An 18,861-nucleotide genomic window follows, 5' to 3' on the forward strand; every position below is an offset into this window, starting at 1 on the left:
TAAATATCTAGGCACCACATTATCTAGCTACGGAAAGCTCGAAACTGAAGTGGAAGATCAAGTAAATAGAGAAAACAGAGCCGTAGGTTGCCTGAATGAAACAATATGGAGAAATAAAAATATCGGGAAAGAAACGAAAGGCAGAATTTACAAAACAGTCATCAGACCAATAATGACATACGTGGCAGAAACAAGACCTGACACAGGGAGGACACAAAGGATGTTAGAAACAGCAGAGATGAAAACACAGAAAAAAAGTGATGGTAAGATACTATAGGACAGAGCTAGAAGTACAGATATACGTAGATGCAAGGTAGAGAACATTAAGAACTTGGTAAGAAATAGAAGAGTAGAATGAAACAATCGTATAAGCTAAATGACAACAAATAAAGTAGTAAAGACAGCAAGAGACGGTTCCCCAATAGGAAGACGATCAGTAGGAAGACCACGAAAACGATGGAACGATAACTTACTGGAGGCACATTGAAAAGCAGACAGAGTTGTGTCTATATAAAAAGAAGAAGAAGAAGAAGAAACTTTAAATCAGGTTGTTGCTCTCCAGTGCCAGAAGACAGCATGTTACTTGAAAAACAACTCTTGGCTTTTTCGACTAGGAAAACTAAAACAAAAAGTTTTGTTTTATATATACATATATTTAAATAAAAATATTTATGTCTACATACATTTAAACAAAAATTTAAATATTTATGTGGCTTTTCGATATTTTAGGTCTGCAAAAGGGTACTCAGGGTGGTCGAATATCCTAAAATAAAATATGTATTAATAATGGTTCTGATAAATAATTTGGAAAACTACACAAGATCAATAGTTTCCGTCAAGATATAACAAATTTGCCTGACGCTTGTGGGATCACCCTACCACAATTTAGTATTATAATAACAAACAACAGACCTTCCAGGAGCGGATTCGCTAAAATTAACAAAAAAGTTCAAGTACATATAATATTTTAATAGGATTGGAATAATAAATATAAAATTAAATATACTCAGTGACATTAGAAGTGTTACACCCAGAAGGAGTAATTTCTTGAATTTAATTTTTTGGCAACAGAATGACTATATTTAAAACATTCTATGATAACAATACCAATGGTTTATCTCTTCTACTTTTTGTAAAAATAAAGTTTTATCTTTTAAATTTTTTTGTGAGAGACCGACCTGTGAAAACCGGTTCGTATAGAAATTTTTAGTTATTGTTCCTCAGTCTAATTGTATTCAGTGTAATCAAATGCCTCGAGTTCGAATAAACCATAATTACCACAATTTTAGCGATTTTGACAGGGGTAGATGTATTGTGTATAAAGATATGGGTTTGTCGTATCGCGAAATTGGCCGTCGTGTTAATTGTACGGCAATGACGGCTATGCGTGTCTATCGTGTGTGGACAAACTAAGGCAGAGGAATACGAAGAAGACCAACTGGTCAACCAAGGCGTACCACAGAGCGTCAAGATAGGCGCTTTAGATTACTGGCTCTGCGAGACCGTTTTGCTACTGCGCGTCAAATTGCTGACCAATGGTTTGGAGTAGTAGGTAGACCTGTTAGTATGCGTACACTATACCGTCGTATTCGAGCCTTTGGACTGGTTTCATTCCTCCCATGACTACTGCTGTCTTAGACTGCGGACCACGGTCATCAACGTTTGAATTGGTGCAGAGAACGGCAGCATTGGGAAGCAGAATGGCGTAATGTAGCATTCAGCGATGAATTACGATTCTGTTTAGGAATGCATAATGGTCGTAGGATGGTAAGACGCCACCGTGGAGAACGACGAGATATCGGGTTTGCTGTTGAGAGGCATGTATACAGGTCAGTTGGAGTAATGGTTTGGGGGGCTATTGCCTATGGTAACCGATCACCATTTGTGTTTATTCGAGGCAATATCACAGCTGCGCGTTATATTGAAGACATCTTACAAACCAGTTTACTGCCTTATCTCGACGGCTTCTCTTCAGCAACACAACGTGCGTCCCCATATTGCTCATCAAACTATGGACTTTTTCCAAGAAGCTGGCGTCAATATGTTGCCACGGCCGCCCCGTGTTCCGGATTTAAATCCTATCGAACATGTATGGGATATGATGTGAAGGAGACTCTCCACTTTGCACCATCCTGCACAGACTCTGGCACAGTTAATACATGAAGTTTAAGTTGCTTGGAACGAGGAGCCACAAGCAGACATTGAACATCTCATTTTGTCCATGCCTAGACGTATACAGGAGTGTATTCATCTACGGGGTCGCCAAACACATTATTAATTTTTTTTTTGATTACTTGTTAATAAAAATTCTTGATGTAAATCTACCATGTTGCCAAAAAATTAAGTTCAAGAAATTATTCCTTCTGGGTGTAACACTTCTAATGTCACTGAGTATATCATATCATATATTTAATACGTATTTATATCTATGTAGTTATAGGTATGTTATTATGTACCGGGTGGTCCAATAAGCCGATCTCTCGGCTACATATCAGAAACTATTCATGTTATACCTTTACGAGAAAAAATTCCTTAGTAAAAGTGGGCAAGAGAAATCGCTGGATATAACTTTCAAGTTTCTGGGTTCACCGCTAGGTGGCGTAACCTGTGAAGAAAACTTTGAAAAGCAGTTTTTTGGGAAATATGCCCAATTATACCAAGTGTAAAATAAGTAAACTAGAAAGAGGTCTAAATTCTACACACAGTTGTTTAAGTACTTTTTTTTTATTTTTTCAAATAAAGGGTGGGGCAGAGTGGGAAAGTATTTGTGGATAAAAACTTATAACTTTGGTTTGGATCAACCGATTTTAACGAAATTAGTGTCATTAGAAAGAGTGTAGATAAATTAATTTATGTCTACTATAAAATAATTGAATTTAGTTTGAATTGTCATAATTAGAGGGTACTTTCGAATAGAAAAAATTAAAATTTGTTTTTCTTCGAAATATTTAATGGAAACACCTATTTATTGTAAATTACAATGGAACTGGATTAAATTCGTAACAAAACGGCGTAACCCGCATGTTAATAGCTTTTGTCGAACTCGAGGTATGAATAAAAACACATAAACATAAGTAAGTATAGTATTGACTCACCCTGTATTATATATTAAATTAAAAAATAAGTCGGTAGGTAGGTACTTTCAAATTTTTTATAGCAAAAGAATCTTTATGTTGATACCTATTTTGACCATTGTTATTTCATATGATTAAAAATAGTTTTTTTGAAACTGAGTAGGCTACGAATGAATTTGACGGGGAGTTCATATTGTTTATTTATTGACAGCAGTCAAAACATTGTTAAGAAGTGTTATAATATAATTAGAATTAAAGATTGCACTTTTTCAATAGATATTAATATTGGTAATATTAGTAATTAATTATCAGTACCAATATTCGTGATGAGTATATCAAATGCAGAATAGTATGATATAATTGGAGATTATTTCGAATGTCACCAAAATGCCGCTATTGCCTCACGTATATATTCTGTAAATATCCTGACAGGAGACATTATGGCAAAGAAGTATTTAAAAGAAAGGCATGAAGATTAAGAGGAACTGGTGGTAGTTTTCATCGTCCTTGTTTTAAACGACGTAGTAGAGGTATCACCGAAGATAATTCAATCAATGTTCTTGTTTTAATTCAGCATATTCCACATATAAGTAGTCGGCAAATCTCTATAGAATTAAACATACCCAAAACTATTGTTCTAAGGATTTTAAAACATCACAGGTTGGTTTTTCATATTATAAAGTGAACGTTATATATATATATATATATATATATATATATATATATATATATATATATATATATATATATATATATATATATATATATATATATCGATAAAAACGGCAACACGGCGCTTTTATCCTTTCATTCGTTTCTTAAAAATACTTATGCACGATTTATCTTGTGAAACAATTGTGGATTTTTGAAGATTTTTTGAGTTTTAGTAAATAGAGTGGTTTCTTTTTCACCAATATTTGTTGTTCTGTTTTTTACACTGCATCCTTATCATGTAGTTCTCTACCAAGCTTTACATGAGAGAGATTTTGATACAAGGCTGGATTACTGCAATTGGATGTTAGGTCTGCTAGAAGAACAACCGCATATCATGTCAAAGATTTTGTGGACAGACGAGGCAACGTTTAATAGTGCGGGTGGTGTTAATCTGCATAATATGCATTATTGGGCTGAGGAAAATCCGCACTGGATACATGGGGTGCAGGTTCAAGGTAGATGTAGTCTTAATGTTTGGTGTGGTATAGTTGATGGAAATATCGTAGGTCCGTATTTCTTTGATAGAACTTTAAATGGCAAAACATATTTGGATTTTCTGGAAAATCAGTTTCCTGTTTTATTGGAAGATATTTCCTTACAAACAAGAAGATATATGATATTAAAACATGACGGGCATCCTGCGCACTTTTTCAGGCGAGTTTGAGATTAGTTGTATGCAAGTTATCCAAATGAATGGATTGGAAGGGGAAGTATATTTTCATGGCCAGCTAGATCGCCAGACTTAACATCTCTCTACTTTTATCTGTGGGGAAGATTGAAGGACTTAGTGTGCCAAACTCGACCAACTACGCGAAACGACATGAAACAGCGCATTGTAAACGAAATAAATAGTACATCAACAGCTGAGATTGAAGCAGCTGTTATGTCTACGCGCGAAAGATTACATCTTTGTGTGGACAACGACGGAAAACAATTTGAACATTTAATTGGACATTAAGTTTTAATGATCGAGATATTTGTATGATCTTTCACATATTTAATTTTAAGTTATAATAAATAAATATTTATGTTTATGCGCTTTTATTCATATCTCGAGTTCAACAAAAGCTACGAGTATTTTTTCTTTTTATGAATCTACTTGGAAATAAATAAATATAATAAAATGTACTTACTCAGGGTGCAAAAATTTGAAATCAAAAATTTTGCCCTGTGCTCCTAGATCTAGTTTTCTCATTTGTTTCATATCGTTTCTATCCAAAGAAAAATCGAAGATTTGGAAATTTTCTTTGATTCTATTTTTATGATCACTTTTCGGTATAACAACTACACCCAATTGATAAACGAATCTCAGAATAACTTGAGCAGCAGTTCTTTTATGTTTCGCAGCTATCCTTTTTATTTCCGGATTGTCCAACACAGGTGGCACTTTTATTGGACTAAAAATTATTATTTCTATTTATATCGTTTTAGAAAAACTTTAACACTAGAAAAACATGTATAAAGCAATTCGTAATAAGAAAGGAAATATTGAAACTATTTTCTAATAACTCTTCGGCTATTTAGTAGCGGCCGATCCAAGTAGCCTACCTTACTCGGCGAAAGGACAAAGAGCTACTGCTAATGCTATGGCCCCTTACTTATTAACTTACTTACTCCGTAGCGTTACAACCCTTCGTGGGTTTTAGCCGACTCGACAACATGCCTCCACTGTTTTCTGTCTTGAGCAACCTCCATCCAATTCTCCACGCCCATAGTGCTTAGGTCCCCTGCTATATTATCTCGCCTATGGTCCGCGTGGTCTCCTTCCAGTTCGGACTTCCTCCCACACCTGGATGCTATGGCCCCTGCCTATCGTAATAGGCGATCGTAGAAAAGAGGGTTAGGTTAGGTTAGGTTAGGGTACTGGTAATCTGGTCAGTCTGGTCACAGCGCAGGACTTATCAAATGTCATTGTTAAGTATAGGACGGTACAATAGTGTAGGTTGGCTACAGTGTACTTATGACTTACGTCAAAGTCAACGAATATAATAATTGTAAGTAAGACAAGATGGTTGTAATATGTTGTTCTAAATAATAAAGAAATAAATAACCCATTATTAATATACTTATTTTGTCATTTATAAACTAATTATTGAAAAGTCATGTCTCATGATGCACAAAATTAGCTTTTCGCACGGCTTCATACGGCCTGGAAGCCAACTAAATGTGGTGACATTTTTTTTACAAGAGTGCGACAGGTATGGAGGCGAATAATGGGATAGAATGAGAGGTGGTGAGCCGTCAATCCAAGTGTAGTGTAGAGACCGCAGAAACGCACGCAAAGTGCGATTTGTCTTATTTCAATGAATGTAAGTACAGTAACGTGGCCGTCTGGATCTTATTCCTACCTGCGTTCACCGGTTCGCACATACAGGGATAAGCAGGTGTTCCTGTAGCAACACAGGTACTACATGGAGGGTAGAGCGTCAGGAACGGACTCCCAGACCACCCTGGTGCGATCATAATTCAAGAAAAAATTGTAGGAAGAAGTATAGAGAGAAGAAAGACGTCTTGGCTAATTTAAGAGATTGATTTGGTTGTAACTCCAATTAACTATTTTGTGTAGGTATACGATATAGCAATAGCAAATTTCCGTGCGAAATAGCAATGAGGATAGCCAAAATTCGAACTGCCAGTTTCCAGACTGCCAATTTCCATCTTTCAGGTTTCTTCTTTCCTCTACCAGCCAAGATAAATTAAATGGACAGTCTAAATAATGATTGATAAAGAATGAATAATGACATAAAAAATAGTCTAAATTCATCAATCTGTATTATTATTTACTTTTTTATTAATTTATTACTTACTCCAGACCAACAGATTTCACGAACTCATAGAATCCCGGAGCACCCAAAGACGAATAAGCAACAACGACAATGTTATGTTTCCTACAATATCTACGCAATTCTCTTTGTTGGTAATAGGGATGAAGCTCAAGTTGATGGTTTGCCGGTTTAATCCTAGCGTGTGACATAATTTTTTCCATCTGGGTTTGGTTAAAGTTAGAGACTCCTATAGTTCTTGTTCTTCCCAAATCAACTTGTTCTTCCATTTTCTAAAACGACATTTTTTAGATATCTATAAGAAGAATGGAGAGGCAATGTGGCATTAAGTAGTTATTTTAGTGTAATTTTCTCCTATATTAAAACTATACTACTAAATGCTAAACCTAAATACTAAACTCGAAGACCTAAAGACCTAAACTCGATTCAATACCTCGAAGGTTTAGACCCTCTTTGTGTTTTATTTTTCATTATGTATTTTTTTGTAACTTTTTTATTGTATATAATTATTTTATTCTTATTCTTTTTTTGATTTGGCATTTTAATGGCATTTAAATTGGTGGGGAGAGTAGCGCCTGCTGTTTGTAGATTTTTGTATAACGTTTGGTTTAGAATTTGGAGCTTGGACAATCAAAAATCACATGTTCTAATGTACCCAACTCTCCGCAAACTCAGTTTTGAGAATTGGCCAACCCCAGTTTATTTTTGTGGGATGGATATAAACCATGTTTGTTCCTTGGTCTGTTTAAAGTCTTAATGAAGTGCCGATTGGTAAGACCGTAAAACCACGATTTTATATAAATTTTTAGTTGGATATCATGAAATCTTATACCTTTCAATGAGATGTCATATTGCTGTTGGCATTGTTCCATTTGTTTTTTCTTACCCCATTGTCGTATATCAGTGACTGGCATTTATGGTTCCTCTATCGTTTTTCCTGTTGTAGTAGCATCCTTTGCTATAGTTTATTTTTATGAACGAGAGAGTAATTAGCATAATTTTAACTGGTAGCTCCGACCACTCCATGGGCGTGCTCAAGATTAATTGAAAAATTACTTTGAATAATTGTAAAAAATAAATGAATTATTTCAGTGTTATAAAGTGTTATGTGTATGTAAACAAAAGTGACCTCTTTTATCACACACTATATTAGAACTGACTGGCCTACATTAAAAAGGGTTTTAAAAAATTCACATTTTTTTTAATTTTTAAAAATTACAAAAGAGAAAAAGAGTTTTTAAAACCGTCTAAGGTATGTTAAATAGATGAATAAAAATATTAATATAAAACTTACAGCTACTTGTTACAAATCCAAATCAGATTCAGAAGATGAACTTTCAGAACTGTGCCCATACCAGTTCAATCGGGTTTAATTCACAATGATATGGAGGGGATCTAAGTACGGTCATTCCACGATTTTTGGCAATTTCATCAATTTCGTATTTTTTAAATTTTTCTTTATGAAGGGCACACAACGAATAAAGTTCCTTTCTTATAGATCCGGGATGGTACGTAATATTTTTTGAACTCAGCCAATTCTGCAAGTCTTTTTTTAACCACTTGGTTGTGGGCAGTCCTTCTATAAGTCTGGAGTGATAACTTGCATTATCCATTACTATTACACAGTTCTTAGGAAGAAGATCTATCATTTGTTCGAACCATTCTTGAAAGACATCAGCGTTCATGTCTTCATGGTAGTCACCGGTACGAGTTGATTCAAAAGTTAATAAACCACCTTCAACAAAACCGTCTGAACTGCCAATGTGTACTATTATCAGCCTGCGTCCCTTTCCTGATGGTGGGTTTAAACCAGTAGATAAGTTATTTACAAAAGCGTGCCTTTGACTTGTAACAGTTTCATCCTGCCAAAATTTATTTGGTGTATGACCCTCGTTGATCCATGTTTCATCAAGATAAAATATTTTTCTTTTTTGGTTTCTCATTTCCTTTATGGTTCTTAGAAAATGTCTTCTCCATATGACAATATCGCTTCTTTCTAATAAAATGGACTTTCTGGGATTCTTTTTCCAGCGGAAGCCTATTTCTTTTAAAAGTTTCCATAACGTACTTCGACTCATTTCTGGGTAATCCTTATCATCTCGAACTGAGACAAGAACTTTATCCAATGTTGGAAATTCTTGTCTAAAGAAGAATTCATGCACTTTCCGTCGAAGTCCTTCTTTAAAATGATATTCTATTTGAAATTTTGGTTTCCCTGGAGCATTACGTGGCATTTGAAAACTACCACATTTCTCTTCTTTAATAACTCTGTAAATCGTAGATTTCCCAACACCAAGTGTACTGCTAACTAACTCAACGGTCTCATCAACACTTTCACATAAACGTTTGTCTGTAAATGATTTAAAACAATTAAATATTAATGTTTTTTCATTAACTGTTAGAGGACCAATTTTTCGGCGTTTACACGGCACTTCCAAATTTTCCATAACACTAGTATACACAATAAACTGCACCTTGCAACTGAAGGACCTACTTTTAGTGAACTGTTAAGAATTTTGAATACGCCACTTGGACCTTCCTATATACAAAATGGAAAAACCCACTATCACATTTTCTGTGGAATAAGTTTAGAAGGTAATTATCTAGTCAATTACTGTCGTAGATTCCTGGAATTAAAGAATTAAATGTTTTATTGTTGAAACCCTTACTTCGTGGAATGCACTCATTTCAACTTTATTTTGCAAATAGGCAAAGAATTAAACTTTATTTTGCAAATAGATAAAATAAAACGTTTTATTTTTATCTAAAGAATTAAACTTTATTTTGCAAATAGGTAGGTACTTATTAAACTTTTATTGGTTATATATAACCAATAAAATAAACATCTTACATTTCTTGCAAATTCATTAGTACCTGTTGACCTCCATCACTCCGACACTGGCAACCTTATTTAGGGATTAGTAACCTCACAACTATTGTATTCTATTCTGCTCCAACCTTTATACCTGGTGGTCATACTCAATTTAAAATTGTTTTCCTATATACTTCTGTAAACTTGTTGACAAATATCTGTTTTTCATTGAGTCACCCGTATCAACAGTTTAGGGATTTGCATACATAATTTATTGTTTTATTACTCTCTCATACATAAAAATACACTATTCATTTCCGTTAATTCCATAATGGGCCTTAATCCAAACCAAAGGAATTTGTTTACCTTTATTCGTAAGTGACTGTACCGCTTCTAAAATTCTTATAATCACGACTGATGAAGACCTTGATAACTTAGTTTGTATTATTGTATCTACCGAACTTTTGCTATCTGTTAATATAACTTACTCTTGTGATGGGCAATAATATACCTCAAAGCCTGAAGAATTGCGCTGAACTCTGAAGTGTAAATAGACATTTGAATTTTTTGGATATATTTTAAGCTACTAATTTGAATTAGGTGTTGATAACTAATTATCACTTTTGGATGCTTTTTATGTCGCTAGAAGGAACTATCTATCTAAAAACATCACACAAAAATTGTTGTCTAAGATACAAAGGAGGCTCTGCTGCTTCGATTTCTAAAATACCTGTTGGTATGCTTTTTCAACATCCAAGACAAAGTCGTAAACAGTTATTTTTTATTTTTTTGAATATCTCCAGTTGAGTCAAACTTGCATTTCCATATAAGATACATCCATAGTCTATCACTGAACGTATTAGCGCTCTGTAGAAGATAAGTGATATATTTGGGCCTGCTTACATTTTTATCAACGTCTGTTTTGCCTTGTAATTGTTAGAAGGCACAGATTCATGCAAAAATCTGAATTTGGTTTTGACAATTAGAAATCTTTGGATTTCGAGATTCGTAATTTATTGTCATATATGTCGCTATTGCGTCCATATCGAAGCCATTTTCCATAACTGTTTTTTTCCTTTTATTCCGGTATATTCTTTATGAGTACTAGAAACCAATTCGCCAAGGATTTTTGCTTAGTTGAGGAGATATGTTGTGGCTTTTAAAAACTCAAGCTTCTGCTTGGAACCATGTGGAAATCTATAAAATTGTTTGGAACGCCGTCTTACAAATTCCTCAGGTAAAACACAGCACGAAACAAAACAGTGATTACTCAGACAAAAACTGGCACATTACATTTGAGTGAATTCACATATCCACAAACAATTTGCCGGTTCCTTCCAGCCACCCACACCCACGTCTTCTCTCTTTAAAATCTTAATCCAACCTCTCTAACTGCACAATTAACAATAATACACATTTTCCCAAGACAAAAGACGAAAAATGAAAAAACGTTACCAATTTGAAGAAAAATTTGGACTCCAATAAAACTAAACGCCTTTAAGAACGGCTTTACCGAAAGTCATAATCTTTAAAACTCATTCGCCCAACTCGTTATCAACAAAGCATAAACTAATATATTCTGTTTATTTGACGCGCAAAATATTCTAAATCGGTTTCACGATCAAAGAAATACCAAGGAAATACGCATCTGTGATATATAAACAAACTTTAAAATGTGTTTATTATCAATTCCAGCGATGCAAAAGGATAGAAAATACTTTTTCGGTGTTTTAACTTATACGATAGGAAATAGAAATACACTGAACATATTCTTCGGCGTTTTAATTCATACAGGGTGATTTTTACATACATACGAAAGAAAATACAAATGCTACAATTTTAACTCTAGATTTAATTGTACTAACCGCGTAAATCTTTCGAAACATACATATAAATATAGTCAAATCACCGTGACTGTGGCAATTCCTCGAGTAATTAGCAAACATAATTTCATAATCCAAGATTCGAAATTTTATCAGACATTGTCCTGATAAACTAATGGATAAACGGATGGAGTGATAATATATGTGTAATGCTTTTGTCAACAAGTGTTTTAATTTGAATATTACTGACTAATAAACTACCACTTACCTTCCACACTCCAACTAGATCGGTCGGCCTAGGAACAAAGCCTCCTTCTTTTGTCAGGTCTACAGCGATGGGAAAATGAATAAGAAACAGATCGACATAATCTAGCTGCAGCTTTTCTAAAGATTCTTTCAAAGCAGAATCTACTTTATGGGGAAACTCATTAATTATATGCAATTTGGTTGTGACAAATAAATCTTCCCTTTTCAACTTTCCCGAAGATAACCATTCGTTGAGAACTTTTCCGACTACTTGTTCGTTCATATAAAATTGTGCAGTATCGATATGACGGTAGCCTACTTTTAACGCTTCGTTTAGGGCTATTTTTAAAACTGTTTCGTTCATCATCTACAATTAAATTCAAATTTTCACTAAGAACTAGATTCGATTAATTACAGTATGTGAATATTTTAATGTAATGTTATGAATTTCGCGAGGGAAATCATTCTGGTCACATTCGTCGCCACAGCGGGTTCCGCGGGTGCCGGAGAGCCCACACTAACTTTGAGGGGCGCAAAAATTGGGAATATTTACTTCTAGAAACAAATAATCTGTGAACGTTTTGAGTATGTAATAATAAATAAACGAGATATTAGAATAAAAAATAAAACTTTTGTAATAAATTAATTAAAAATTATAAATAAGGTAGATACATGAGGAGACAGGGGGAAAACAATCTGATTCCACAAAAACAGTTTTCATGGAAATCGAAATTTAATGTTTCAAATTAAAACAGATTGTTTTAACTCAACCGTATAAACCGGTAAATTTTTTCAGTGGTACGTTGACATGTTTCAGAGGAAAAATCAAGAGAAGACAAAAAATATTTTATTTGCGAAACATCACACCAAAAATTGAGTGTACCGACATGGGCCATGAACGTTCTTTCCTAATACCTTCAAGCTTCTACGTCACAAAATGTTTCTTCCTTCGAACTTCCCTTCTGTTCAGTACCTTGTAAATCAGTGTAGAACTTCCTAGAGTTTACGTTTTCCAAATATTTGGCCAAGTGGAGCAGATCTTATAACTTCGGGTGATTGTTGCATAGTAACTTCCGGAGTTGTAATATTATGAGCCTTCCTTAAATTTCTTTTCGGGTTTCGTTTAATTTTTGCATTCGAACAGCGATCTTGCAAATTACCCAGAATAGGTATTCTTGTGAAAGATAAATTGAAGGCTATTTTTCCTGATTTCCAACACTCGAATAGGTATCGAAATGCATTGGGCATTTCTTGGTATACTTGTTGGAAAAATGCTTAGTCCAATTCAGAAATTTAATATCTTTCCCACAGTCCATCACTTGGAACGGTTTCGGTTTCACTCTACTGTTGCGGAAGACTTCTCTCCAATCATCCTAGAGTTTCCGTATAGGCTTTATCATTAATTAAACTCATGTCCCGGTCGCACTCTAGATGAGAATGTCCTCTGATGGGAAAAATTACTTTCACAAAGTCAAACTGTCATTTGAACCCAAATGTCTGAACTAGATAATGAAGGAACCGAAAAACTGTAATTTTTATTTTGCCCTCCACAAGAGTCGCAAAATATTTTTAAATTTTGAACCTGAGATGACAGTACGTTATAAACAAAGTGATGAATCATCGAACACTTTTTTGCTACCCATTCGTCAAAAGCATATAAAAAAGTAATAGAATCAGCCAATACACGTACATTAAAGCTTATAAAATTAAGTTGCCTTTATAGTAGACATCGTTTGATGTCACATTAGGTTGGTAAATTTTTTTGGAAGTCTATGGTTATGGCTTCGGTATCGATTGCTTTTGACGACAATTTTCGATATTTCCTTTTCTAAGAATAAAATTTTTTACTTCTTGCAAGATGAAGTTGTTTCCTGTTGTTTTTTTCCTGTAATTTCTCCAAGATTTGGGTTTTATATTCATCACTGCTGGCATCCAATTTTTGCGAAAGAGCAGATATTTTCGCTTTTATAGTGTCACACTAGCTACAACTGTCTTTCTAAGAAAACCGAATGCAGTATTAAAATTTGTTTTAAAAATTTCGCGAAACTTGTCATACGACAATTCATTATCGGAATTTTTTTCCAAGTACATAGTATGTAACTTAATTTTTTTCTTAGTTTTTTCCGGGAGTAATGCGATTTTTTTTCTTTCAAGGAACCAATAAATTCTGTCACTTTGAGGATAGCATATTTATAAATTTTGTGGGGCCTAATTCCGTGTTTTCCTCTAGCGTCTAACGATACAGGGGCAGTTAAGGCCAGTAATTCTCGAATTCTTTGCACTTTGAAAGCTGAAATTCCATGAATGGATAAGAATGCTTTGAAAAATACTTGCACTTCACGAAGATCTCCATCAGGGCCACACCTAACACGATAGAAATAAGAAGCAAGATTAGATGTCCCTGTACCCACTCGAATTTGTCGACGCATAACCGGGATAACGGTTCTATCTATCAGCCCTTGCTATCCAATTTTGGACATAGGCCTCCTCTTCCTTCTTCCACGTCCCTCTCTTGTAGGCAGTTTGTATCCACTTCGGGCCTGCGTGTTTCTTCAAGTCATCTGACCATCGGATTTGTGGCCTTCCTCTTTTTCGTTTGTAACTATATGGTCTCCAGTGTATAATCATCTTATTCCATCTGTCGTCTTTCTGTCTTATGGTATGTCCAGCGAACTTCCACTTAAGTTTTGCTATCTGCGTTAATACATCGGTCACTTTTGTTTTGTTGCGGATCCAAGTATTTCTTTTCTTGTCTGATAGCCTGATGTTCAGCATTTGCCTTTCCATGGCTCTTTGGGTCTTTGCTATTTTTTCCATGTTTTCCTTTGTAAACGTCCAAATTTGAGAACCGTAGGTGAGAACAGGAAGTATACATTGGTTAAAAACTCTTGTTTTTAAGTATTGGGGGTATTTTCTATTTTTTAGTATATAGGAAAGTTTTCCGAAGGATACCCAAGCCAACCGTATCCTTCTGTTTATTTCTCCGGTCTGATTTTCTTTATTTAATTTAATTAGTTGTCCCAAATATACATATTCTTTTACTTGTTCTATAGTTGTTTGTGCAATTGTAATTATTAGTTCTTCTGGTTGGTTGGTCATAATTTTCGTTTTATTATAATTCATTTGTAGACCTATTTTTGTTGATTCACTATTTAATTCATCCATCATATTTTGCAATTCTTGCAAATTCATAACGTCTTGCAAAGCTTGATTGAATAGTTTGGGTGATATAGTATCACCCTGTCTGACTCCTCCCCGTATCTTAATGGGCTCCGTTTGTTCAACTATTTTGATGGATGTTGTTGCTTGATCATATATATTGGAAATTAAGTCCGTATATCTATAGTCTATTCTCCCATTTTGTAAAGACTTCTTTACTGCCCAATATTCCACCTTATCGAATGCTTTTTTAAAGTCTACAAATGCCATATACATTGGGATTTGATATTCGTTGGCCTTTTCAATTAATATTCTTATCGTAAGCAGATGGTCGCTTGTACTGAACCCTTTTCTAAAACCGGCTTGCTCTCTTGACTGGTAATTATCTAACTTAGTTGTTAATCTGTTTGTTAGTAGTTTAGTTAACAGTTTGTAAATTACATTCAGTAGCGTTATGGGCCTATAGTTTTTCAGGCCTCTTTCCATGTGGTGGGTATTTGTTTTGTGTTCAATATTTTATTCATTAGTATATAAAGGACTTTCACTGTAGTTTTCCCCCCATTTTTTAGCATTTCCACAGTTATTCCATCTTTCCCAGGAGATTTGTTATTCTTCATTTCTTTGAGTGCCTTTTTTATTTCATTTTTACTGATTTCTGGTTGCAGGTCAGAGTTAACGTTCTTTATTTTCATTTGTAACTGATTAGGTACGGATTTCTTGGGTTGGTTTTTGTTCTGTTTTATAGAGATTTGTATAATATTCGTGCGTTATCTGTGAAATTTCTTTTATATTGTTGGTCTCCACTCCTTCTTTAGGATAACGGTTATCAGACCAAAATACCGATTCTGATCGTCTTAGTTAGCAAGTTCATTGAATTGAGCAAAAAGCGTCGCCTTTCGGCTTCACTGACGTTCCCAAAACAACGAAAACGGTGGTACTTGCAATTTGGCCTACTTCATGAGTGGTGGCTCTCAGAAGTTTCATAACGTCACGAACACGGCCTGTTGTTCTTCTATTTTTAGCAGCACTCTCCACATCTACATCACTACAATCGCTACCACTACTTTCCATTTTAATCAGTATGTACTCACTACTCACTACTTTACTATTGTTCAAATAGAATCAACTGGCAAACTAGAACACACAAACCAAGTTGCTAAACCACAGTATATTGCTAAAGAATTCTTTAGCAATATATTGTGGCTAAACTAAGAAAGAGAATCACAGAAATGCTGCACCCGACCCGACCCGTTGAGACAAAGTGGAGGCGCCTTCAGACCCTGACGATTATTCCCTCGCAGCGCGCTGACTATGATGGTTCTTCCCCAGTACACCGTTACATTTAACATTTGTAATAAAAGGACTGTAAATGTTTTTCCCTTTTACTCCGTGCCATCCAAAAGTAATATGTATTCATCACTAGAAAACTTCGTTATCTTAATTTCGACCAAAAGTGGACTATAATTGTTTTCCCTTTAAACTCCTCATATCTAATACGGGGTGACACGGGGAAACAAAATTTTGCTTGAACAAAATATTGAAGGCGATAGATTAAGAAGTTTTGATAAACGCCCAACAGTTAAAAATGCTCTATGCATTTACCAAAGGACGTTAATTATATTTTTTTATTTTTTAAGAAAGGAAAAGCAGTTGGGCCAGATGATATTCCTGTGGAAGTGTGGAAAGCATTAGGAGAGACAGAGACAAATTGGTTAACAGGCCTATTTAATAGAATTATGGAAGTTGGACAAATGCCATATGAATGGAGAAGGAGTGTATTAGTACCTGTCTACAAAAACAAGGTTTGTACAACAATGTACAAACTACAGGGCCATAAAACTACTTCGTCACACCATGAAAATATGGCAGAGAGTAATTAATAGACGGACCACAGACGCAATTTTCATTATAAGACAGTTGATGGGAAAATGTAGGAATAAAGAAACAAACGCTCATATGGTATTCATTGATCTTGAGAAAGCATATGATAGAGTTAGTCGGGAGATTCTGTGGTGGGCACTCAATAAGAAAGGAGTCCCTAGTGAATATGTAAAGATTGTGAGAGACATGTATGAGAGAGTAACAACTAGTTTTAGGAAAGGTATGGGAGAGACTATTATATTTTATGTGAAAGTAGAATTGCACCAAAGCCTAAATCCTTATTTATTTTCATTAGTTCTGGATCAAATAACACCGAAACTACAGGGTAATATTCCGTGGTGCTTAATGTCTGCGGATGATGTACTGTTAGTGGGAAATAGTGAAATTGACTTAGAACAAAAACTGGAACAGTGGAGACAAGCTCTTGAGGAAAAAGATTGAAAACTTAGTAGGACAAAAACAGAATATTTGGAATGTTCATTTAAAGATGAGGTTAGTACTTATATAGGTATTTGAATGGAGAAATGATTGTGAAAAGTAATAGTTTTAAGTACCTAGGATCGGTGTTACAGACTAATGGGGGAATAGATAGAGATGCATGCAGTAGAGTTAGGGTTGGATGGATGAAGTGTAAACAAGCGAGTGGTGTGTTGTGTGACAAAAAAAATGCAATTAAACTGAAGGGAAAATTCTATAAAACAGTCATAAGACCAGCTATGATATACGCAACCGAATATTGGGTAGTTAAAAAGAAACAGAAACAACGAGCGTATACGGGCGGCATAGAGAATGCTTAGATGGATGAGTGGAGTGACAAAAAAAGGATAAAATTAGGTAAAAAGAAGTAGGTATATTAGAGGCAGTCTAGGATTGGCACCAATTGTTGCCAAGATGAGAGAGAATAGGTTAAGATGCTTTGGTCATGTTTAACGTAGAGATTTGAATCACCCAATACGAATAGTTGCTGATCTGCGGGTTCCTGGAAGTAGTAGGAAAGGAAGACCAAAAAAGACCTAGGGGGAGACGCTTAGACAGGACATGTCGGTAAACGGTATTAATAATAATATGACCCAAGATAGAAACTTATGAGGAACGTAATTAAGAAAGCCTACACCGCATAGGGATAAAGGCAAAGAGAATGATGATGACGCCAATTCTAACTCCCGTTCTTCTGCAAACCTTCGATACTGAATTAGATTCTGAACCGCAGCCTGGACCATCAAAGAAAATGAAAAAATAATAGCTGGAAATCAACTTTCGCTTGGAAATTATCCGTTGATTAGACTTAATGAGGATACCACTTAAAAAAACGCACCTCCACACTCTACCTCATATGGTCCAGGTGGTCAGGGAAAAGGTCGACTATTAATTAATAATGACCTACGAATGTTAAGAAAATGATAAATTATTCGAATAAAAAAATATATAATAGAAAACTAAGCCTAAGAGTTAGTTTTTATCGTATTCTTACGAGTATTCAAGAAGCCGGTCAATTTCGGAGTGCTGAAAAACCCAGAGAAATTAATAAAATAAAAAAATTTGTAGTGTCCCGGTGGACAAGGGTGATGACTTCACAAACTTGAACTTAAGCTTATTCTTATCCACCCCCCAATATACACCACCACCGCAATACAATTTCGTCCTCTCAAAAATGAACCCTAATGTAACTTTTCAATGGACTATATCACTGGCAATACAAATGTATTTTAATGGACGAATATGGACTGATTATGAAGAAAAAATTATAAATATCATCTAATAATAAAAAAATGTATATTTGTACTATGTATATAGTAAGGTTATGCTAGCACTACATAGCCTGCAGAAGTTTACAAATAAATAAACATATAAATGTAAATAGTTATAACTAAAACTAATGGTAAAACTTACCAAAAATGTTCCATAGCCTATTGCAGGCATTTTAACTCCTCCATTCATGGTCATATATGGGACCGTTGACTGTACTATTGCGACATAAAAGAAACATGGTACAAAATAACTCAATCGGATGTTCATTTTTGTAGATTTCATCAAAAATATAATAGTACAAATTAGAATATACCTTTTTCTACTTATTTGTTCTTTTATAAACGTCTTGATCAAGGCTATATTGCAAAGCTATTAATTTTGGAACGATTGGGGATATCACTTTAATTGTGTCATTATGTTTTATAATAATATATTAAATATCAACTAAATATTACTTACAGAATAATCCATACGCAGTGGTACAATTTGAAACAGGTTAATTTCTTGTAAAAACAACTAGATAATTGTTTTGAATATGTAATATAACCAGTAAAGCGTAAAAAGCATTTGAAAGTAATTTTTAAGAGAAATGAATTGGTTAAACGGTTATAGGATATGAT

At 34.6% G+C, this 18,861-nt stretch overlaps 1 protein-coding gene across 1 annotated transcript; it reads right to left on the reverse strand.

The window, feature by feature from the left end:
- Positions 1–636: 636 nt before the first annotated feature.
- LOC140440710 (aldo-keto reductase family 1 member C15-like) lies at positions 637–18,575 on the reverse strand. Its single transcript, XM_072531072.1, has 5 exons — positions 18,383–18,575; positions 11,475–11,819; positions 6,596–6,843; positions 4,922–5,185; positions 637–763 (listed from the first exon to the last, which is right to left on the reverse strand). Exons 1-5 carry the CDS (start codon positions 18,521–18,523, stop codon positions 706–708), a joined length of 1,056 nt encoding a protein of 351 aa, XP_072387173.1. The 5' UTR covers positions 18,524–18,575; the 3' UTR covers positions 637–705.
- Between the last annotated feature and the right edge of the window lie 286 nt (positions 18,576–18,861).

The sequence above is a fragment of the Diabrotica undecimpunctata genome, chromosome 5 (assembly GCF_040954645.1).
Source record: "Diabrotica undecimpunctata isolate CICGRU chromosome 5, icDiaUnde3, whole genome shotgun sequence".
Taxonomy (NCBI): domain Eukaryota; kingdom Metazoa; phylum Arthropoda; class Insecta; order Coleoptera; family Chrysomelidae; genus Diabrotica; species Diabrotica undecimpunctata.